The sequence below is a fragment of the Aquarana catesbeiana genome, linkage group LG07, assembly GCF_042186555.1.
Source record: "Aquarana catesbeiana isolate 2022-GZ linkage group LG07, ASM4218655v1, whole genome shotgun sequence".
NCBI classification, from domain to species: Eukaryota; Metazoa; Chordata; class Amphibia; order Anura; family Ranidae; genus Aquarana; species Aquarana catesbeiana.
This window is the reverse complement of record NC_133330.1, coordinates 170,917,005-170,937,910: the sequence shown is the minus strand read 5'-3', so window position 1 is coordinate 170,937,910 and position 20,906 is coordinate 170,917,005. Positions and strand designations below refer to the sequence as shown.

General features: G+C 42.8%; 1 protein-coding gene across 1 annotated transcript in view; it reads left to right on the top strand.

Moving 5' to 3' along the window:
• The window catches only part of HMCN1 (hemicentin 1), a 656,490-nt gene that overhangs the window by 459,796 nt on the left and 175,788 nt on the right, over positions 1–20,906 (top strand). Inside the window, exons 82-84 of the mRNA XM_073592871.1 lie at positions 774–964; positions 3,201–3,414; positions 20,704–20,838. Of these exons, the coding sequence (XP_073448972.1) occupies positions 774–964; positions 3,201–3,414; positions 20,704–20,838 (540 nt within the window). The remainder of the gene's footprint in view (positions 1–773; positions 965–3,200; positions 3,415–20,703; positions 20,839–20,906) is intronic.

Sequence of the window (20,906 nt, the reverse complement as noted above, 5' to 3'; positions counted from 1 at the left end):
ACAGTCCCAACAGTGAAGCATGGTGGTGGCAGCATCATGCTGTCGGGGTGTTTTTCAGCTGCAGGGACAGGACGACTGGTTGCAATCGAGGGAAAGATGAATGCGGCCAAGTACAGGGATATCCTGGATAAAAACCTTCTCTAGAGTGCTCAGGACATCAGACTGGGCCAAAGGTTTACCTTCCAACAAGACAATGACCCTAAGCACACAGCTAAAATAACAATGGAGTGGCCTCACAACAACTGTTCTTGAATGGCCCAGCCAGAGCCCTGACTTAAACCCAATTGAGCATCTCTGGAGAGACCTAAAAATGGCTGTCCACCAACGTTTACCATCCAACCTGACAGAACTGGAGAGGATCTGCAAGGAGGAATGGCAGAGGATCCCCAAATCCAGGTGTGAAAAACTTTTTGCATCTTTTCCAAAAAGACTCATGGCTGTATTAGATCAAAAGCAATATAACAAAGAGTTAAAAATTTAAGGAGGTCTGAATACTTTCCGTCCCCACTGTATATTTCTTCCTTGCATTTTTCCTGTCATAGAAAAGAAAAAAGGGGGTTCAACAAGGACCCCCTGAGCGGACTTTGAAGGCACAACAAACCTGAGAAAGCATAATCAAAATAACAATATAATCAATTTTATTAAATATAAATACATACAATACAAAGACATCGACAAAAAATAATAAAAAATCATCTATATAGAAATATACATGATACAAGCCCTGATGTGTCTAATTTTTTTGTCTTGCATTTTTCCTGTCTCATTCTTAGTTCCTCCTCAGATTCTAAAAAGGATTAAGGAATTATTTGTGATACAACATTTTCCAGTTACTATTCCTTGTAAGACATATGGAATTCCTACTCCAGCAATAGCTTGGACAAAGAACAATGTTCCAATAACAGATAACAGTGAAAAATATGCTGTGACTAAATCTGGGGATTTAATTTTGCGTCAAGCAGAGGTAATAGTATTTCCATTTAATCTTTTTGCAGCATGTAAACAAATATCAAATGCTTTAGTCAAACACTATAGGGCATATTTATTGAAACATATTTTCTTATTCTATCCTATATTCATTTCCAATACTATGACCATAAGCAAGGCAAAAAAGGTTTCTTTATAACATGATTCCCTATGAAAATTTCATATTTTGTCAGTTTTTATTCCATCTGTAATCTTTTTAGGAGATGTTCACCTTACTTCCTGTCTCTGTAACCCCTGGATAGGAAATGGGGGATAAAAAGGGCGATTTAAATATTGTCAGAAGTTCTAACCTTTTCTCATTCTATTTACTACATTTTTATTTTTTTGCCCTGAGCGGAAGTGAGGTTAAGCCTCTCCAACAGGGAAGAAGACAGAGGGGTGGGACTGATGGGGTGTGGGAGGTCAGTCAAACCTGTTGCTGTCACTCTTTGGATTTGGTTCATTATTTCAACATTTCCTTGTTCATGGTTAATTCCTCAATACCATGTCCTCCTAAATCTTCCCTGTTGATGTTGTGAAGATATTGTTAAATCTTCCTGTCATGGGAGTCACTTGCACGGGGGGGGGGGGTGGAACCCAGTTTACCCTAGAGAGGTCAGGAAACTCCTGGTTCATCTTCCTAGGCCCCTGTTATGTGTAAGTCAACCTGTGTCTATTAAGGGCACAGGGTGACCAAGAAAGTGATGGACAATTACTCAATGGAGGCTGAGAGTGTGGTTTGGATTACTTCAAATGAGACAGAAATATGTATCATCAATATCCCTTAAGAAATCTATGGGCCCTGGGTTTTAAGAGAACACTACTCTTTGGGAGGTGGTCTCCTGCTATAGTCTGTTTATTAAGGTGTTATGTGTTATTCTGTTGCCTCTCCCGCTGTTAATTGTGCTAATTAGGATCTATTGTCCCTGTCTGCTAGCACACTATTGTGGAATGTACTTTGTTGTGACCTTGGGGTCAGGAAGTCTGACCTGGAGATCTCAGATTAATTACAACTTTGTCTGGGTGGCTAGTTGTTTAACCAACTTAATGTTTATAGTATATGTTGATTGTTCCTTAATTATGTTAATCATATTCCTGTATACAATTTCCTTTGCATACGGTAATGTAATCAGGCTCACCTGACCTGGTCTGGTATATAACTTCTGTATGAGTTTTCAAATAAACAGTTCCAGTTTTGCATCTAAGCTAGTCTTGTCTAGTGTCTTAGTTACAATATGCAGCTATAATATCTGGTTCCTATGTCTGTATGGAGGAAGCTGTATATTGACGGAAGCACTCAAATGGGGTGCTCGACGGTTCCGTCATACTTCCATAGTTTTTATCTAATTGATTTTAGAAAATCATAAGTCTACTGATAGGGGTAGCTCTTGTTTCCACAGGGAATACAAATTATTGCAGCATTTAGCAAATGTATCCTTAGGGACCTTTTTGTATTTATTCCTAGGCAGACTATTCAAATACTACTGTTATTGTACTGGGCATTCTCTGAGATTGATATCAGTCATTTTCAGAATTAGATCTTTCACCTAAACCAAAGGGGCTTCAACCTTGGACATTCCCAGAAAATTGCACCTCCTCAAATCAAGAGCTGCACCAGATTTTGCACTCCCCAGTTTTAGTAAATCAACTCCATAACATCCAAAAAGTGTTATAAAGTGATCACTGTAATCACATCGCAGTAAAGAATTGCAACATTTCTGAGCCACACACTTGATGGAGAGGTCCTGCGTGGGCCCCAAAATGTTGCAATTCTTTGCTGTGATGTGATCACTTTGATAAACTTTTTAGACACTAATTGAAGATCCATATTTATATAGGATATATAACCAGACCCTTAAAATCTGATAGCTATAGAGGAATAATGGGCAATGTAAAGAATATGCTATATTTGTTGGGAAGCAAAAGACACATTCAGATCCCTTTCCCATATATGAATGTAAAGTCAGGGTACAATCTTTTATAGGTGAAGTGAGATGGGAATATCTACAATGAATATATAACAGGACCTCATCTAGGGTAAGGGTTTTTGTATACATGAAAGTAATCCCCAGCTTCTTTGTTCACAAACAGAAGTAAGTGGCTAGGAGCTGTCATTTAATTGAAATAATATTCAGAATCAAATTAAAATAATAATGGTTACATATAATGGATTGAAAATATACAATCTAAATGCAAAGGTATACTTATAGTGTAATTGTTTTTTCTTTATGCAGCATCATGATATAGGCAATTACACCTGTACTGCCAGTAATATTGTTGGGAAGGATTCTCACACAATTAGTATCACTATCCAGTATGGTCCATCCTTTACAGAACTGCCTTCAGATGTATCATTGAATAAAGGAGAAAAACTGAGATTAACATGTAAAGCGACAGGAAGCCCTCGCCCTCAGATAACGTGGACATTTAAGCATAAATCAACACCTGGTAAGTAAAACTAACAGGAGCTGTGATCAAAACATTTTACACAATCTTGCCGGTTGGTTTTGCCCAATGTTCCACAATTATTAAAAATAATTTAATTAAGTGATAGCTTAAAACATAAATCTGTCTTTGCTAAATCTGCGCTGACTAGCTAGCAGCCAAAATTGGGAGGAGTGGTAATTGCATCAAAATTTTAGTTTAATTTATTTGACCTTTTTAATAAATGATTGTAAATCATAAGTATGGCAGATAGTAAAAAGTAGAAAAAAAAAGTTGCTGTTTTGATTTTAATGCATAAAACGTTGTGTGATGTCATATGAGAAGAATCGTGGAGACCGCCATTTATAACAATGCTAATTGCCTATCTGTGTATGGCTTTAATACATCTGAGCCTCTGAATTTTTGCAGGAAAGCAGCAAGTGAAAGTCAGAGAAATGTTGCATTTCCTTATCTGTATACTAGTTCTCAAGGAAACCTATAATGAGAAATATGAAGGTTGCCATTATTTTTTTCTTTACTAAAATGCTAGTTGCCTTATTGTGTCAAGCTTCAAGATTTTTTAATCACTGACCCAAATAAACATGCAGTAGATTCAGAGTGAATACAATACTTCTGTTTTGCAAACTTGTTTATTTTTCCTTTTGAGATAAAAATTTTACATAAATGAATAAAAGCTGACCATTGTACACACCCCTGTCAGTATTAATGGTTTGTCTCAACTGCTACTTTTGCTGGACAGTTTAATCTGTTAAAGGAAGTTGAAAAATAGTAGACTTTCTGGGCAAATCAGGGGGTGAAAGTAAAGGAAAAAAGACAAAAAACAATAGTGCAGCCATCACATCAAAGTTACATGTTAGATTTTTTAATAATACCATTTAATAATGCCAGTAATACCACTTTATTGCTGCTGTGTCTGGGCTCATATGAACTTTCTTAGCAAGCTTGGCATATTTTATTCTCTCTTTTAGGTAACGTGCATTCCTACGTGTACATTGGCACAAAAAGAATACTGCAAACTAGGGAGGCCCTGTAGACATTGATAATTTGCTAGTAGGGATGGGCTGACTGTTCGAGTCGAACATGAGTTCAACTCGAACATTGGCTGTTCGATCGTTCGATGAAGATCGAACATTATGGACCGTTCGCGCCAAATTAGAGCGGCGCGTCACGGCCCATAATGCACTGTGTCATCGCAGTGCTTTGCTGGCTGATGATTGGCCAAGCATGCACTATGACCTGCATGCTTTGGCCTATCACAGCGCCGTAAGCAAACAGAGCCATAATTGGCCAAAGGCAGGGTGCCTTTGGCCAATTATAGCTCAGGGGGTTAAGTACACGCCCCACATTATATAAAGCCGCCTGCACGTCGGGCCCTGTGTAGTGTGTTGCTGGCATTATAGAGAGATAGAGAGAGAGAGAGAGAGAGTGTCATTTCATTTACTTTGAGCAGGCAGTTTATTCAGTTAGCTAGATCTCACTGCAGACCGTTCCTGCTGTAGTATTTCTAATCTACTTCAGGCAGGCAGTGGATCCAGTTTAGCTAGATCTCACTGCAGACCGTTCATGCTGTACTGTTTCTAATCTACTGCAGGCAGGCAGTTGATTCAGTTAGATGCAGTTTATTTCATATCTATATATATATATATATATATATATATATATAGAGATATAGATATAGATATATATTTTTTTGGATGTCGTGGTGATGTCCTTTTAAGGATTTCAAAATAAATACGGTTTGTGCAGCAATCCTTTGTTTTTGGATTTTATATATATATATATATATATATATATATACACTGTATCCAGTTTAGCTAGATCTCACTGCTCTACTGTTTCTAATCTACTTCAGGCAGGCCGTTGATTCAGTTAGCTGCAGTGGATTGCATATATATATATATATATATATATATATATATATATAGTCAGACTGCTATATATATATCTATCCACTATATCCACTATATCCAGTATATCCAGTTTATCTAGATCTCACTGCAGACCGTTCCTGGTCTACTGTTTCTAATCTACTTCAGGCAGGCAGTTGATTCAGTTAGCTGCAGTGTGTTTCATATATATATATATATATATATATATATATATATATATATATATATATATATATATATATACAGTCAGACTGCTATATATATATATATATATATATAGTAAACAGAAAAGTGCAGCTCTAAATATGTATAGAGTATATAGGATCTTGGCAAGAGTGGGATCCTACCATGTGACTTTAACATAAATTGGTGAGCAAAAAAGTCAAATATAGAAAATCAAATAATAAACAAACAGCATATGTTGCAAATGCATGTAAAAAAACAGAAAAAAGATCTGAAAAAAAGTCCAAAACAGGGATATTCAATCCATAGGTAGATATAAAGCACCCATCCAAGAGAGATGTGAAGGAAAAAAATGCCAGTAGATGATCCACCATGAAGTGAGTATATAGATTCTGCTTACCGGACGGCGATGACTGCTATTACGGCAGTCTCGCCCAGCATAGGGATTAGGGTCTCCCAAAACCAAGGGTGCAATACAGGACCAGCAGCTTTAACAGTCGGTCCTTACCGGAAACATAAAACAAAATACTCCCATAGCGTAAAACCATATGATAAAAGGGGGGTTTATTAAGATAAGTGGAATCGCACTTACAATATTGTAGAGAACATGTAGCGTAAGGGATATCAAACAAAACGGCGGTGTCTCCGTGTGCCGCGAATCACTTCCTATACTCGTAAGCCCATCCAAGAACGTGATGACGTCACCGTCATAGGCTCCTCCCTACGTGTTTCGTCACGATAGGACATCGTCTGGGGATTGTAAGCAGATTATAAGCAGTTTATAATAGGCAACCAAATGTCATCAAAACAGGAGAGCGTCAGAATTAAGTTGGTGATCCTCTGGGAGATGATGCAAAAGCGTCAAAATAGGCCACGCTTTTGCATCATCTCGTGGCCTATTTTGACGCTTTTGCATCATCTCCCAGAGGATCACCAACTTAAATCTGACGCTCTCCTGTTTTGATGACTTTTGGTTGCCTATTATAAACTGCTTAAATGTGAGTACCATTCTGTCATCTGCGTTCAATAAAGAGTGTTTTATGGTTTTACGCTATGGAATCTCCTCTTTCTTCTCTTATGCCTAAAACGTCACCGTGACCCAGAAACAGCCTGTGGATTGCCGCACAGTGGCATACACTGTGACTGCGCATTACCCCCGAAGGGGTTAAAGAAGCTGGTGAGTGTCCGCATGATCACAAGACACGAGCACCTGGTCACCAAGATTAATACAAATACCTGCCTTGTTTTACAAAGATGTCAAGTTTTTCACTTAAGTTGCAGTGAGCACTAGTCACGATTTAACCTATGTAATTATTCAGCAATGTTATGTTTGTCAAAGACTTTTAAATCAATCATTAAATGGGGTTTTTATGCTGATGGAATAGTTTTGGCTAAAGTCATTTTTTGATTTCATCCCCTGTTCCCCTTCCCCCTCCCCCAATTCAAAGGGGGCCAACCTAGCCGTTAAATTTGCTATATGCGATTTTGTTTATATTTTGTTTATAATTTACATGCGACTTTACATGTGGGATTTGGCTACACACGACTTACAAAGTATTTTTTAAACTAGGACAACGTTACACCTACACACTCCAAAGGGGGTCACTTTGCTGTTTTATGTTTGGTTTTATTTTATTTTCGTTGAATTTTTTATTTGCAATTTTGGTCTATACTTTATATGCGACTTTACATATGGGATTTGGCTACACACGATTTACCAAGTATTTCTATGAATTAGGACAGCGCCACACCCACACACTAACCCTTCACTTACCTTCTGTTTTTTCCACCTTGATGAAAATCACATCTGTGGAGGCAGCAGTCCTTTATGCGATTTCTTCCATTGTTTCCATTTTTTCCATTTTCTCCACTTTTTTCTCCACTAGGACAATGTTACACCTACACACTCCAAAAGGGGTCACTTTGCTGTTTCATGTTTGATTTTATTTTCGTTGAATTTTTTATTTGCAATTTTGGTCTATACTTTATATGCGACTTTACATATGGGATTTGGCTACACACGATTTACCAAGTATTTCTATGAATTAGGACAGCGCCACACCCACACACTAACCCTTCACTTACCTTCTGTTTTTTCCACCTTGGTGGAAATCACATCTGTGGAGGCAGCAGTCCTTTATGCGATTTCTTCCATTGTTTCCATTTTTTTCCATTTTCTCCACTTTTTTCTCCACTATGACAATGTTACACCTACACACTCCAAAGGGGGTCACTTTGCTGTTTTATGTTTGGTTTTATTTTCATTGAATTTTTTATTTTCAATTTTGGTCTATACTTTATATGCGACTTTACATATGGGATTTGGCTACACACGATTTACCAAGTATTTCTATGAATTAGGACAGTGCCACACCCACACACTAACCCTTCACTTAACAGCCAAGCCTATACCTGACTGTAGGCCATTCCTGGGGTACGTGTTCAAAGGCACTTTCAGGCAGGTGACTCAGTGAGGTGCAGTTCATAAAATATATATCCACTGCATTGTAGTGCAGCCAAGCCTATACCTGACTGTAGGCCATTCCTGGTGTGCTGTTTTCAGTAAACTTCAGGTGTTGCTAATCTAATTGTACAGTATGTCTGGAAGGCCATCAAGGAGAGGCAGACGCTCACAGGCCACTAAAAGAGGGCAAGCAGGCTCTGTGTCTACAGCCAACAATGCTGGTCATGGACACGGTGCATCTTCAGCACGTGGCCGTGGGGCACGCTTGTCCTTTTTTTCGTCAGTTGGCCGTGTTGAGCCACAACATGCAGAAGAGTTGGTAGAGTGGGTGACCAAGCCATCCTCATTCTTCTCATCCTCTGTCACCCAGGCTCAGGGTACTTTGTCTGCTAATGCAGCTGCCAAAGCGGCCTCTTCCATCGGCTCAATGTCATCAGTCACACCTTCCCTAGCCCCACCATCATGCCCTGAGGAGTCCCCTCAACTGTTCGACCACAGTGTAGGGTACATGCTGCAGGAGGATGCGCAGCATTTTGAAGGCTCTGATGATGGTACCCAGATTGAGGATGAAGGCCGTAATGTGAGCACAGAGAGAGGGGGTGCCCAAGAAGGACAAGAAACTGGCAGTCATGTTCCCCCAGCTGCAGCATACTGCCAGGTTTGCTCCAGTGGAGAGGAGGGAGGGGATGATGAGGTCACTGACTCTCAGATAGACAGAAGAGAGGAGGAGGAGGAGGAGGCACATCTCCAATGAGGCAGGATGCCCTCTATGGGCCAGCTTAAGGGCAGGCAACTGACTGCATCACACCGCAGAGCTCCGCGTGTGCAGGGCGCTGCTGACTCTGCACGATTTTCCAAAAGTTCTTTGGTGAGGGCCTTGCAGCAGATCGCACCGTTGCTGTTTGCAACATATGTCTGAAGCGTATCAAGCATGGCCAAAACAGCAGCCACTTGGGCACCACATGCTTGACCAGACATATGTCGAGCTCCCATGCAGTTCGTTGGCAACAGTACTTAAAAGACCCACACCAAAGAAAAAGGCGGACCTCTCCTTGCTCCTCATCAGCTGGGATCTCCAAATCCACTATAACTTCAGTCCTCTCAGAGACCTGCACTGAGAGGAATGAAGGTGTAGAATTAGGTGTCCCAAGCACTTGTGGGCAATCTGCTAGCGGTACACCAACATCCGATTGTAGCAGGCAAATTTCCCTACCCCAGTTTCTAAACCGGCTAAAGAAATTCAGTCACAGCCATCCACATGCTCAGCGGCTGAATGCTAGTTTGGCTAAATTGCTAGCACTGCAACTGCTGCCTTTTCAGCTGGTAGACTCTGCACCCTTTTCCAGAATTTGTGGAATGTGCAGTACCTCAGTGGCAGGTTCCCAAACTCCAATTTTTTTCTTGGATGGCCATTCCAGCTCTCTATCGACATGTGGTAGGCAATGTCTTGGCCTGTTGGACAGGGCAGTCAGCGGTAAGGTGCATATTACCGCTGACTCATGGTCCAGCAGACATGGACAGGGACGTTACCTTTCTTTCATGTCGCACTGGGTAACCCTGCTGGCAGCTGGGAAGGATGCAGGACAGGGTGCAGTATTGTTGGAGCTTGTTCCACCAACACGCCTCCAAAATGCTGGTAGTGGTGATTCTGCCACACCTCTATCCTCCACTCCCTCCTGTTCTTCTTCCTCTATAACCTCTTCTTGTGCAGATTTGTCCTCGGAACCAGCAGTGCTCCATAGGCATTCTAGGGGCTACGCAAGCACTCAGGCAAAAAGATGCCATGCGGTGCTTGAGTTGGTCTGCTTAGGGGACAGGAGCCACACTGGGGCAGAGATTCTGGCAGCTCTGCAGGGGCAGGCTCAAAAGTGGTTGACGCCACGCCAGCTTCAGCCAGGAATGGTGGTTTGCGACAATGGCACCAACCTGCTCTCCGCCCTCCGACAGGGACACTTCACCCATGTTCCCTGTTTGGCTTCATTTGGTGGTGCAGCAGTTCTTGTGCAGGTAGCCGGGCTTACAGGATCTCCTTTATGAATCAGTCTTGGATCACCAGCTACCAAGCACCTGATGCTGATGTAACCGAATAGTTTTTTTATGAATGTGAGATCCCTTTAAGACTGCCTATGCTGATGCTGAGTGACTATCCTGTTATGTTAGGTGACTACCCTATTCCTCCTCATTGTTCATGTTGATAGCTTCTAAGAACATTTTTAGTTCTGGGCACCACCAGTGCCCCTGTTTAACAGGGGAGTGTAATTACAATTTTTGCTGTAATATTTTGCAGCAGGGCTCGTTCCCGCGCTCAACAAGAGTATCTGTGAGGGGTTGCAGTGTTGTGGCACCATCACCACTGCCTAAGGCCCAATTTTTCTGCCCCTGTTTAACAGGGGCGTGTAATTACAATTTTTAAACTAATATTTCACAGAAGCGCCTGTTCCTGCGATCAACAAAAGTTTCTGTGAGGCTTTACAGTGTTGTGCCACCACCACCGCCTAAGGCCCAATTTTTCTGCCCCTGTTAAACAGGGGCATGTAATTACAATTCTTGATACAATATTTCACAGCAGGGCCTGTTCCAGCGCCCAGCAAGAGTAACTGTGAGGGCTTACAGTGTTCTGGTACCACCAACACCTAAGGTCCAATATTCCGCAGAGTGTATAGGGCAGGCTGTATAGTATATACAGGCGGTCCCCTATTTTCAAAAATCCGACTTACAAACGGAGGGAGACAACAGGAAGTGAGAGGAAATCTACCCCTAGGAAGGGAAATTCTCTCCTGTAAGAGGTAATATGGGAAAAGGTGTCTCCTCCACTGATTTATCACCAATCCTTGTTTCCCTTAAAAAACCCAAATTTTCAAAATCCAATTGTCATTGGGACAGAAAGTGAGGTGAAATCTTCTGAACAGGGGCACAGACAGCAAAACAAATGTTACAGGGGTGATAACCCTTCCCCATGTTTTCCAAAAAGCTTTAAAATAGATTTTTGGCTGGAGATACACTTACAAAATACAGATTCTACATAAGAACAAACCTACAGTCCCTGTCTTGTTTGGACTGCCTGTATACTACTGTTCAGAGTATACAGGGCCTGGGGGGCCCCACACTTTTTCTTTTTTTAATTTGGGTGCGGGGTTCCCCTTAACATCCATGCAAGACCCAAAGGGCCTGGTAATGGGCTGGGAGGTCACCCATGCCGTTGTTCTCAATAATTTTCATCCATTTTGCTGGGACCCGACATTACATTACAGCTGCAAGCAGTTTTAAATGACTTTTATTCCTTTAGAAAGGAATATTTCACTTTTATTTTTTCACTTTAAGCATCATTAAAATCACTGCTCCCGAATAAACGTCCATTTTTAAAACTTTCTTTTCCATTGATACATGTCCCCTGGGGCAGGACCCGGGTCCCCAAACCCTTTTTAGGACAATAACTTGCATATTAGCCTTTAAAATTCGCACTTTTGATTTCTCACGTTCGAGTCCCGTAGACTTTAATGGTGTTCGAATGTTCGCGCAAACTTTTGGTCCGTTCGCATGTTCTGGATGTGAACAGCGGCTTTCGAATTTGCCGCGAACACCCCAAATTGTTCGCTGTTCGGCGAACTGGCGAACAACCGATGTTCGAGTCGAACATGAGTTCAACTCAAACTCGAAGCTCATCCCTATTAGGGATAAATAGGTTTACATCTCTTGCATGAGTGTACGTATGTATGCAAATATAGCAAACGTGATCCCTGATCCTATCTAGCAAATAGGGATGGGCCGAACAGAAGAAGCATTTAAATAAAGGAATTGTCAAAAATTGTCTATTGTCATTTTTAACATTTTTGACACTTTTTTTGTGAAATGGTAGGGGTACTTTTATACCCCCTTACCATTTCACACAGGGGGGAGGGCTGGGATCTGGGGGTCCCCATGTTAAAGGGGCTTCCAGATTCCGATAAGCCCTGCGCCCGCAGACCCCCACAACCACCAGGCCAGGGTTGTGGGGATGAGGCCCTTGTCCCCATCAACATGGGGACAAGGTGCTTTGGGGGGCTACCCAAAGCACCCTCCCAATGTTGCGGGCATGTGGCCTGGTACGGTTCAGGAGGGGGGCGGGCGCTCTCTCATCCTTTCCTGCGGCCTGCCAGATTGCGTGCTCGAATAAGGGTCTGTTATGGATTTTTAGGGGGACCCCACGCCATTTTAAAAAAAAAATTTGGCCGGGGTTCCCCTTAATATCCATACCAGACCTGAAGGGCCTGGTATGGAATTTAGGGGGACCCCCATGTCATTTTTTTTTTTAATTTTGGTTCGGGGTTCCCCTGTGGGGAATTCCCATGACGTTTTTATCAATGAACTTTTATGTGTATTGTCGGACCGGCAATTCATTAATAGCCACGAGTAGTTTTAAATGACTTTTTTTCCTTTGAAATGTCATTTTGCTGTCAGACTGTTCTAAACACGGGAAACATGCGCCCCTTTACAGGCATACTATAGACACCCCCCAGGTACGAAATTTAAAGGAATATTACACTTTTATTGTTTCACTTTAAGCATTATTAAAATCACTGCTCCAGAAAAAACGGCCGTTTTTAAAACTTTTTTTTGCATTGATCCATGTCCCCTGGGGCAGGACCCAGGTCCCCAAACACTTTTTATGACAACACCATGCATATAAGCCCTTAAAATTAGTGCTTTTGATTATTCATGTTCATGTCCCATGGACTTTAACGGTGTTCGCGTGTTCGAACAAATTTTTTGCCTGTTCGTATGTTCTGGTGCGAACCGAACAGGGGGGTGTTCGGCTCATCCCTAATCCCTAATGCGGTTCATTTATTTAAAGTGATTGTAAATGATCACCTTGTAAAACAACCCATTCAGTTTAAAACTGAAATGAAAGGCAAAACATTTGTGTATAGATATTAAAAAAAATATTAAAAATACACTGTACTTTTTTCCCTTTTTTATAAGTGATCCCATTCCTTCTGTTCCCTTTGTTCTCAGCTGCATAAGTGCTAGGGCGGGGGGGGGGGGGGAGAAGTAGCAGCACACTGAGCTTCCCAGTGAAAGGCTGTGCAGGGGAGGCGTGTTAGGATAAGTCTGATCATTGGAGGAGAGCAGGCTGAGTTGCCAGCATAGCTATAGACCTGACCAGGTATGTCCTCCTGCTTAGTGTGGTCAGTTTTTAATAGGAAAGCAGAGGGGCTGGCAGGAACACCAGGGTTTTCACACAAAGGAAGCAATACAAAAAGAACAGGGTACTTTTTCATACAAGTACATGGTACAGCAGGCAAATATCAGGAATATGAAATACTGGGGTAACAAATACTTCAAGTAATTTAGGCCCTCTGTCTCTTCAATTGTTTTCCCTTTTTATTATGTTTTGTCTCCTTTATTAACTGTAAGCAAATTTGTATTTCATTTTCAAAAAGTTTTTTTTCCACTTGTGTAACAAGGTTTTGAGGAGTACAGTCTTTGCAATATAACACAATACATGTAAACCTTATTCCATAATACGTTTCTTTTCTTAGATGTTACCATCATAGTCTAGACCAGGGGTAGGCAACCTGGGGCCCTCCAGCTGTTGTTGAACTACATTTCCCATGAGGCATTGCAAGGCTGGCAGTTACAAATACTCCCAGGGGCATGCTGGAACTTGCAGTTCTGCAACAGCTGGAGGGCCCCAGGTTGCCTACCCCTGGTCTTGACTCTATCACTTTAAGGGCCCTTTAACAAAAGCTTTTCCGATCAAGTCCATCTGTCAATTTTTTAAGTGGAGCTGATCGGAAATTCCAAGCGTCTCTATGGTCAGACGGATGAAAACGTACTTGGGTCCATTTACACCCGCCTACCAGGTCCAGAAAAAAAAACAAACAGAAAAAGACTACATCCTTTTTCTGTTTTTCTGGACCTAAATGTGATGGATTGGAAGTAGCTTAATGTGAATGGACAGAGAGTCCAGAGTGCCTAAGCAGGGCAATAACTTCTCTGCAGGATGTGGAAACCTTGCCAAAAGATCTGAACAATTTAATGGGGTGGGCAACTACATGGCAAATGAGGTTCAATGTAGAAAAATGTAAAATAATGCATTTGGGTGGCAAAAATATGAATGCAATCTATACACTGGGGGGGGAGAACCTCTGGGGAAATCTAGGATGGAAAATTACCTGGGGGTTCTAGTAGATGATAGGCTCAACAATGGCATGCAATGCCAAGCTGCTGCTAACAAAGCAAACAGAATATTGGCATGCATTAAAAAGGGGATCAACTCCAGAGATAAAACGATAATGCTCCAGCTCTACAAGACTCTGGTCCGGCCGCACCTAGAGTATGTTGTCCAGTTCGGGGGAAACAGTCCTCAGGAAGGATGTCCTGGAAATGGAGCGAGTACAAAGAAGGGCAACAAAGCTAATAAAGGGTCTGGAGGATATTAGTTACGAGGAAAGGTTGCGAGCACTGAACTTATTCTCTCTGGAGAAGAGACGCTTGAGAGGGGATATGATTTCAATATACAAATACCATACTGGTGACCCCACATTAAGGATAAAACTTTTTCGCAGAAGGGAGTTTAACCACCTCAATACAGTGCACTTACACCCCCTTCCTGCCCAGACCAATTTTCAGCTTTCAGCGCTCTCACAGTTTGAATGACAACTACTCAGTCATGCAACACTGTACCCATATGAAACTTCCTTTTTTTCACACAAATAGAGCTTTCTTTTGGTGGTATTTAATCACTAGTGTTTTTTTTTTTAAATTTTTTGTGCTATAAATAAAAAAACACTGTACATTTTGTGAAAAAAATGCCTTTTTCTTTGTTTCTGTCTTAACATTTTGCTAATTAGTAATTTTTCTTCATAAATTTTGGACAAAATTTATAATGCTACATATCTTTGGTAAAAATAACCCAAATTAGTGTATATTATTTGGTCTCTGTGAAAGTTATAGAGTCTACAAACTATGGTGACAATCACTGAAAATTGATCACATCTGATCAGGCCTTCAGTACATCAGGTGAATCTCATTTCTTGAGACACTAACAAGTCAGGAAAGTACAAATACCCCCCAAATGACCCCTTTTTAGAACGTAGACATTCCAAGGTATTAAATAAGTAGCATGGTGAGTTTTTTTAAGTTGAAATTTTTTCCCACAATTCTTTGCAAAATGAAGATTTTTTTTAACAAAATTGTCAAATGATCAGGTTATTTCTCACACACAGCATATGCATACAACAAATTACACCCCAAAATACATTCTGCTACTCTTCCCGAGTATGGCGATACCACATGTGTGAGACTTTTACACAGCCTGGCCACATACAAAGGACCAACATTGAAGTAGCACCTTCAGGCGTTCTACGAGCATAAATGACACATCTCATATCTTAACCACCTATTACACTTGTGAAGGCCCTGGAGCACCAGGACAATGGAATTGCCCACAAAATGAACCCATTTGGAAAGAAAACACCACAACATATAATCTATGATGCATAATGAGTCTTTTGAACGATTCATTTTTTTCCGGAAGTTTTTGGAAAATGTGGAAAAAAAAATGAAAACTTTTTTTTTTTACATAAAGTTGTCAATTTAAAAGATATTTCTAACACATAGCATGTATATAGCAAAAATTACACCCCCAAATTACATTCTGCTACTCTTCCCAAATATGGTGATACCACATGTGTGAGACTTTTACACAGCCTGGCCACATACAGAGGCCCAACATTGAAGTAGTACCTTCAGGCATTCTAGGAGCATAAATTACACATCTCATTTCATTCCTACCTGTCACACTTTTGAAGATCCTTGAGCACCAGGACAGTGGAATTACCCACAAAATGACCCCATTTTGGAAAGCAAACACCCCAAAGTATATTCTATGAGGCATGGGCTGCAAATAGGTACTTGGGTACTCTGATGGGTTTGAGACAGGTACTCGGGTAGCTTGATGAGCTGCAGACAGGTACTCGGATACTCTGATGGGCTGGTGATAGGTACTTGGGTACTCTGATGGGCTGGTGACAGGCACTCGGGTACTCTGATGGGCTGGTGACAGGTACTCGGGTACTCTGATGGGCTGGTGACAGGTACTCGGGTACTCTGATGGCCTGGTGACAGGTACTCGGGTTCTCTGATGGCCTGGTGACAGGTACTCGGGTACTCTGATGGCCTGGTGACAGGTACTCGGGTACTCTTTTGGGCTACAGATACAGATACAGTACTCAGGTACTTTGATGGGCTTGTGACTGGTATTTGGGTACTCTGAAGGGCGGCGACAGGTACTCGGTACTCATATGGACTGTGACAGGTACTCGGGTACTCGAGTACTCATATGGACTGTGACAGGTACTCAGGTACTCATATGGACTGTGACAGGTACTCACGTACTCATATGGACTGTGACAGGTACTCAGGTACTAATATCAACTGTGACAGGTACTCAGGTACTTGGGTACTCAGATGAACTGTGACAGGTACTCAGGTACTCATAAGGACTGTGACAGGTACTCAGGTACTCAGATGAACTGTGACAGGTACTCGGGTACTCAGATGGACTGTGACAGGTACTCTGGTACTCAGATGGACTGTGATAGGTACTCGGTACTCTGATAGACTGTGACAGGTACTCGGGTACTCTAATGGACTGTGACAGGTACTCAGGTACTCAGATGAACTGTGACAGGTACTCATATGGACTGACAGGTACTCAGATGAACTGTGACAGGTACTTTTATGGGTGGTGACAGGTCCTCTTTATTGGGGGGCAATCAGTGTGATTGATGTACACTGTAAGCGGTAACGAGATGTTGCTGCAATCTCCTTCTCACACACAATCGAGGAGGAGAACCCGGTAACATCTCGTTACCGCGGTTTATTGACATCTAGTGATCGGCTGTGAAAGGATCACAGCTGATCACGTGGTAAATAGGGATGAGCTTCGAGTTCAAGTCGAACTCATGTTCGACTCGAACATTGGCTGTTCGCAAGTTCGCCGAACAGCGAACAATTTGGGGTGTTCGCGGCAAATTCGAATGCCGCGGAACACCCTTTAAAAGTCTATGGGAGAAATCAAAAGTGCTAATTTTAAAGGCTAATATGCAAGTTATTGTCATAAAAAGTGTTTGGGGACCTGGGTCCTGCCCCAGGGGACATGGATCAATGCAAAAAAAAGTTTTAAAAACGGCCGTTTTTTCAGGAGCAGTGATTTTAATAATGCTTAAAGTCAAACAATAAAAGTGTAATATCCCTTTAAATTTCGTACCTGGGGGGTGTCTATAGTATGCCTGTAAAGGGGCGCATGTTTCCTGTGTTTAGAACAGTTTGACAGCAAAATGACATTTTGAAGGAAAAAACTCATTTAAAACTACCCGCGGCTATTGCATTGCCGACAATACACATAGAAGTTCATTGATAAAAACGGCATGGGAATTCCCCAAAGGGGAACCCCGAACCAAAATTTAAAAAAAAAATGACGTGGGAGTCCCCCTAAATTCCATACCAGGCCCTTCAGGTCTGATATGGATATTAAGGGGAACCTCGGCCAAAATTAAAAAAAAAAATGACGTGGGGTTCCCCCTAAATTCCATACCAGACCCTTCAGGTCTGGTATGGATTTTAAGGGGAACCCCGCGCCAAAAAAAAAAAAAAAAACGGCGTGGGGTCCCCCCAAAAATCCATACCAGACCCTTATCCGAGCACGCAACCTGGCAGGCCGCAGGAAAAGAGGGGGGGACGAGAGTGCGGCCCCCCCCTCCTGAACCGTACCAGGCCACATGCCCTCAACATTGGGAGGGTGCTTTGGGGTAGCCCCCCAAAACACCTTGTCCCCATGTTGATGAGGACAAGGGCCTCATCCCCACAACCCTGGCCGGTGGTTGTGGGGGTCTGCGGGCGGGGGGCTTATCGGAATCTGGAAGCCCCCTTTAACAAGGGGACCCCCAGATCCCGGCCCCCCCTGTGTGAAATGGTAAGGGGGTACTTACCCCTACCATTTCACTAAAAACCTGTCAAAAATGTTAAAAATGACAAGAGACAGTTTTTGACAATTCCTTTATTTAAATACTTCTTCTTTCTTCTATCTTCCTTCATCTTCTGGTTCTTCTGGTTCTTCTGGCTCTTCTGGTTCTTCCTCCGGCGTTCTCGTCCAGCATCTCCTCCGCGGCGTCTTCTATCTTCTTCTCCTCGGGCCGCTCCGCACCCATGGCATGGGGGGAGGCTCCCGCTCTTCTCTTCTTCTTCATCTTCTTCTCTTCTTCTCTTCTTCTCTTCTTCATTTTCTTCTCCGGGCCGCTCCGCACCCATGCTGGCATGGAGGGAGGCTCCCGCTGTGTGACGGCGCTCCTCGTCTGACAGTTCTTAAATAACGGGGGGCGGGTCCACCCGGTGACCCCGCCCCCCTCTGACGCACGGTGACTTGATGGGACTTCCCTGTGACGTCACAGGGAATGCCACAGGAAAGTCCCGTCATGTCCCGTGCGTCAGAGGGGGCCCCGCCCCCCGTTATTTAAGAACTGTCAGACGAGGAGCGCCGTCACACAGCGGGAGCCTCCCTCCATGCCAGCATGGGTGCGGAGCGGCCCGGAGAAGAAAATGAAGAAGAGAAGAAAAGAAGAAGAGAAGAAGATGAAGAAGATGAAGAGAAGAGCGGGAGCCTCCCCCCCATGCCATGGGTGTGGAGCGGCCCGAGGAGAAGAAGATAGAAGACGCCGCTGAGGAGATGCTGGACGAGAATGCCGGAGGAAGAACCAGAAGAGCCAGAAGAACCAGAAGAACCAGAAGATGAAGGAAGATAGAAGAAAGAAGAAGTATTTAAATAAAGGAATTGTCAAAAACTGTCTCTTGTCATTTTTAACATTTTTGACAGTTTTTTAGTGAAATGGTAGGGGTACTTTTGTACCCCCTTACCATTTCACACAGGGGGGGCCGGGATCTGGGGGTCCCCTTGTTAAAGGGGGCTTCCAGATTCCGATAAGCCCCCCGCCCGCAGACCCCCACAACCACCGGCCAGGGTTGTGGGGATGAGGCCCTTGTCCTCATCAACATGGGGACAAGGTGTTTTGGGGGGCTACCCCAAAGCACCCTCCCAATGTTGAGGGCATGTGGCCTGGTACGGTTCAGGAGGGGGGGGCCGCACTCTCGTCCCCCCCCCCTTTTCCTGCGGCCTGCCAGGTTGCGTGCTCGGATAAGGGTCTGGTATGGATTTTTGGGGGGACCCCACACCGTTTTTTTTTTTTTTTTTTGGCGCGGGGTTCCCCTTAAAATCCATACCAGACCTGAAGGGTCTGGTATGGAATTTAGGGGGAACCCCACGTCATTTTTTTTTTTAAATTTTGGCCGGGGTTCCCCTTAATATCCATACCAGACCTGAAGGGCCTGGTATTATTTAGGGGGACTCCCACGTCATTTTTTTTTTTTTATTTTGGTTCGGGGTTCCCCTTTGGGGAATTCCCATGCCGTTTTTATCAATGAACTTCTATGTGTATTGTCGGCAATGCAATAGCCGCGGGTAGTTTTAAATGAGTTTTTTCCTTCAAAATGTCATTTTGCTGTCAGACTGTTCTAAACACAGGAAACATGCGCCCCTTTACAGGCATACTATAGACACCCCCCAGGTACGAAATTTAAAGGGATATTACACTTTTATTGTTTGACTTTAAGCATTATTAAAATCACTTCTCCTGAAAAAACGGCCGTTTTTAAAACTTTTTTTTGCATTGATCTATGTCCCCTGGGGCAGGACCCAGGTCCCCAAACACTTTTTATGACAATAACTTGCATATTAGCCTTTAAAATTAGCACTTTTGATTATTCATGTTCGTGTCCCATAGACTTTAACGGTGTTCGCGTGTTCGAACGAACTTTTTTCCTGTTCGCATGTTCTGGTGCGAACCGAACAGGGGGGTGTTCGGCTCATCCCTAGTGGTAAACAGCCGCCAGCCAATGGCTGTTTACCAGCGTCAAGATCGCGCGCATGCGCCGTGCAAAGTGGGGCAGTACCACCTGTGATCGGCCATGACTTCATCATGGCCGATCACGTGGTAAACAGCCATACCCAATGGCTGTTCACCCTCCTTGGTGGCGAGCGGTGTCTCTGTGACACGCCGCCATCGAAGGAACAGGGATGTGCACACATGATTGTGAACATTCCCTGTTTAAATGGAGGGCCATCATATGACCCAGAACAAGAACCGCTCTGCCTGGCCGTCATATGACGGACAGCGGGCAGCAAGCGATTAACAAGACTCGTGGCCACTCATTAAAATTAGAAGAAAAGAGGTTTAACCTTAAACTACGTAGAGGGTTCTTTACTGTAAGAGCGGCAAGGATGTGGAGTTCCCTTCCACAGGCGGTGGTCTCAGCCATCGATAGTTTCAAGGAACTATTTGATAAGCACCTAAACGACCGCAACATACAGGGATATACAATGTAATACTGACATATAATCACACACATGGGTTGGACTTGTGTCTTTTTTCAACCTCACCTACTATGTATATGTAACTATGTAACATCTGGCCCCCGACAGAGCTATAACATGTCGCCTCATGTCTACCAGACATAAACTGATTAGGCACAAATGTACATCCATTAGGCTTCGCTCACAGATCTGCTGCTGATTGGAGCAGACAGCACACTCTGTGAAAGAGCCCTAGAGGTAATGGCCTAACTGTCTCTATGTTTCAAAACTGTATAGTGTGTAGACTTAAAATCAAAAAGATATTGTATAGTATGTGATGATTTCTTCTACTATTATTTATCCCACAGTGCAGATTGGGCAATCAAAATATCTGAATGATTTTGTAATTGAGAGGGTTTCAAAAGAGGATGCTGGCACCTATACTTGCATAGCAGAAAATATTGTTGCATCAATTAATACTACCGTGAAAGTTTTTGTAAAAGGTAGGTATTGAGTAAAATAAAGCACTCTCGAATTACACATTTAATAAATATTCACATAACGTACTTTT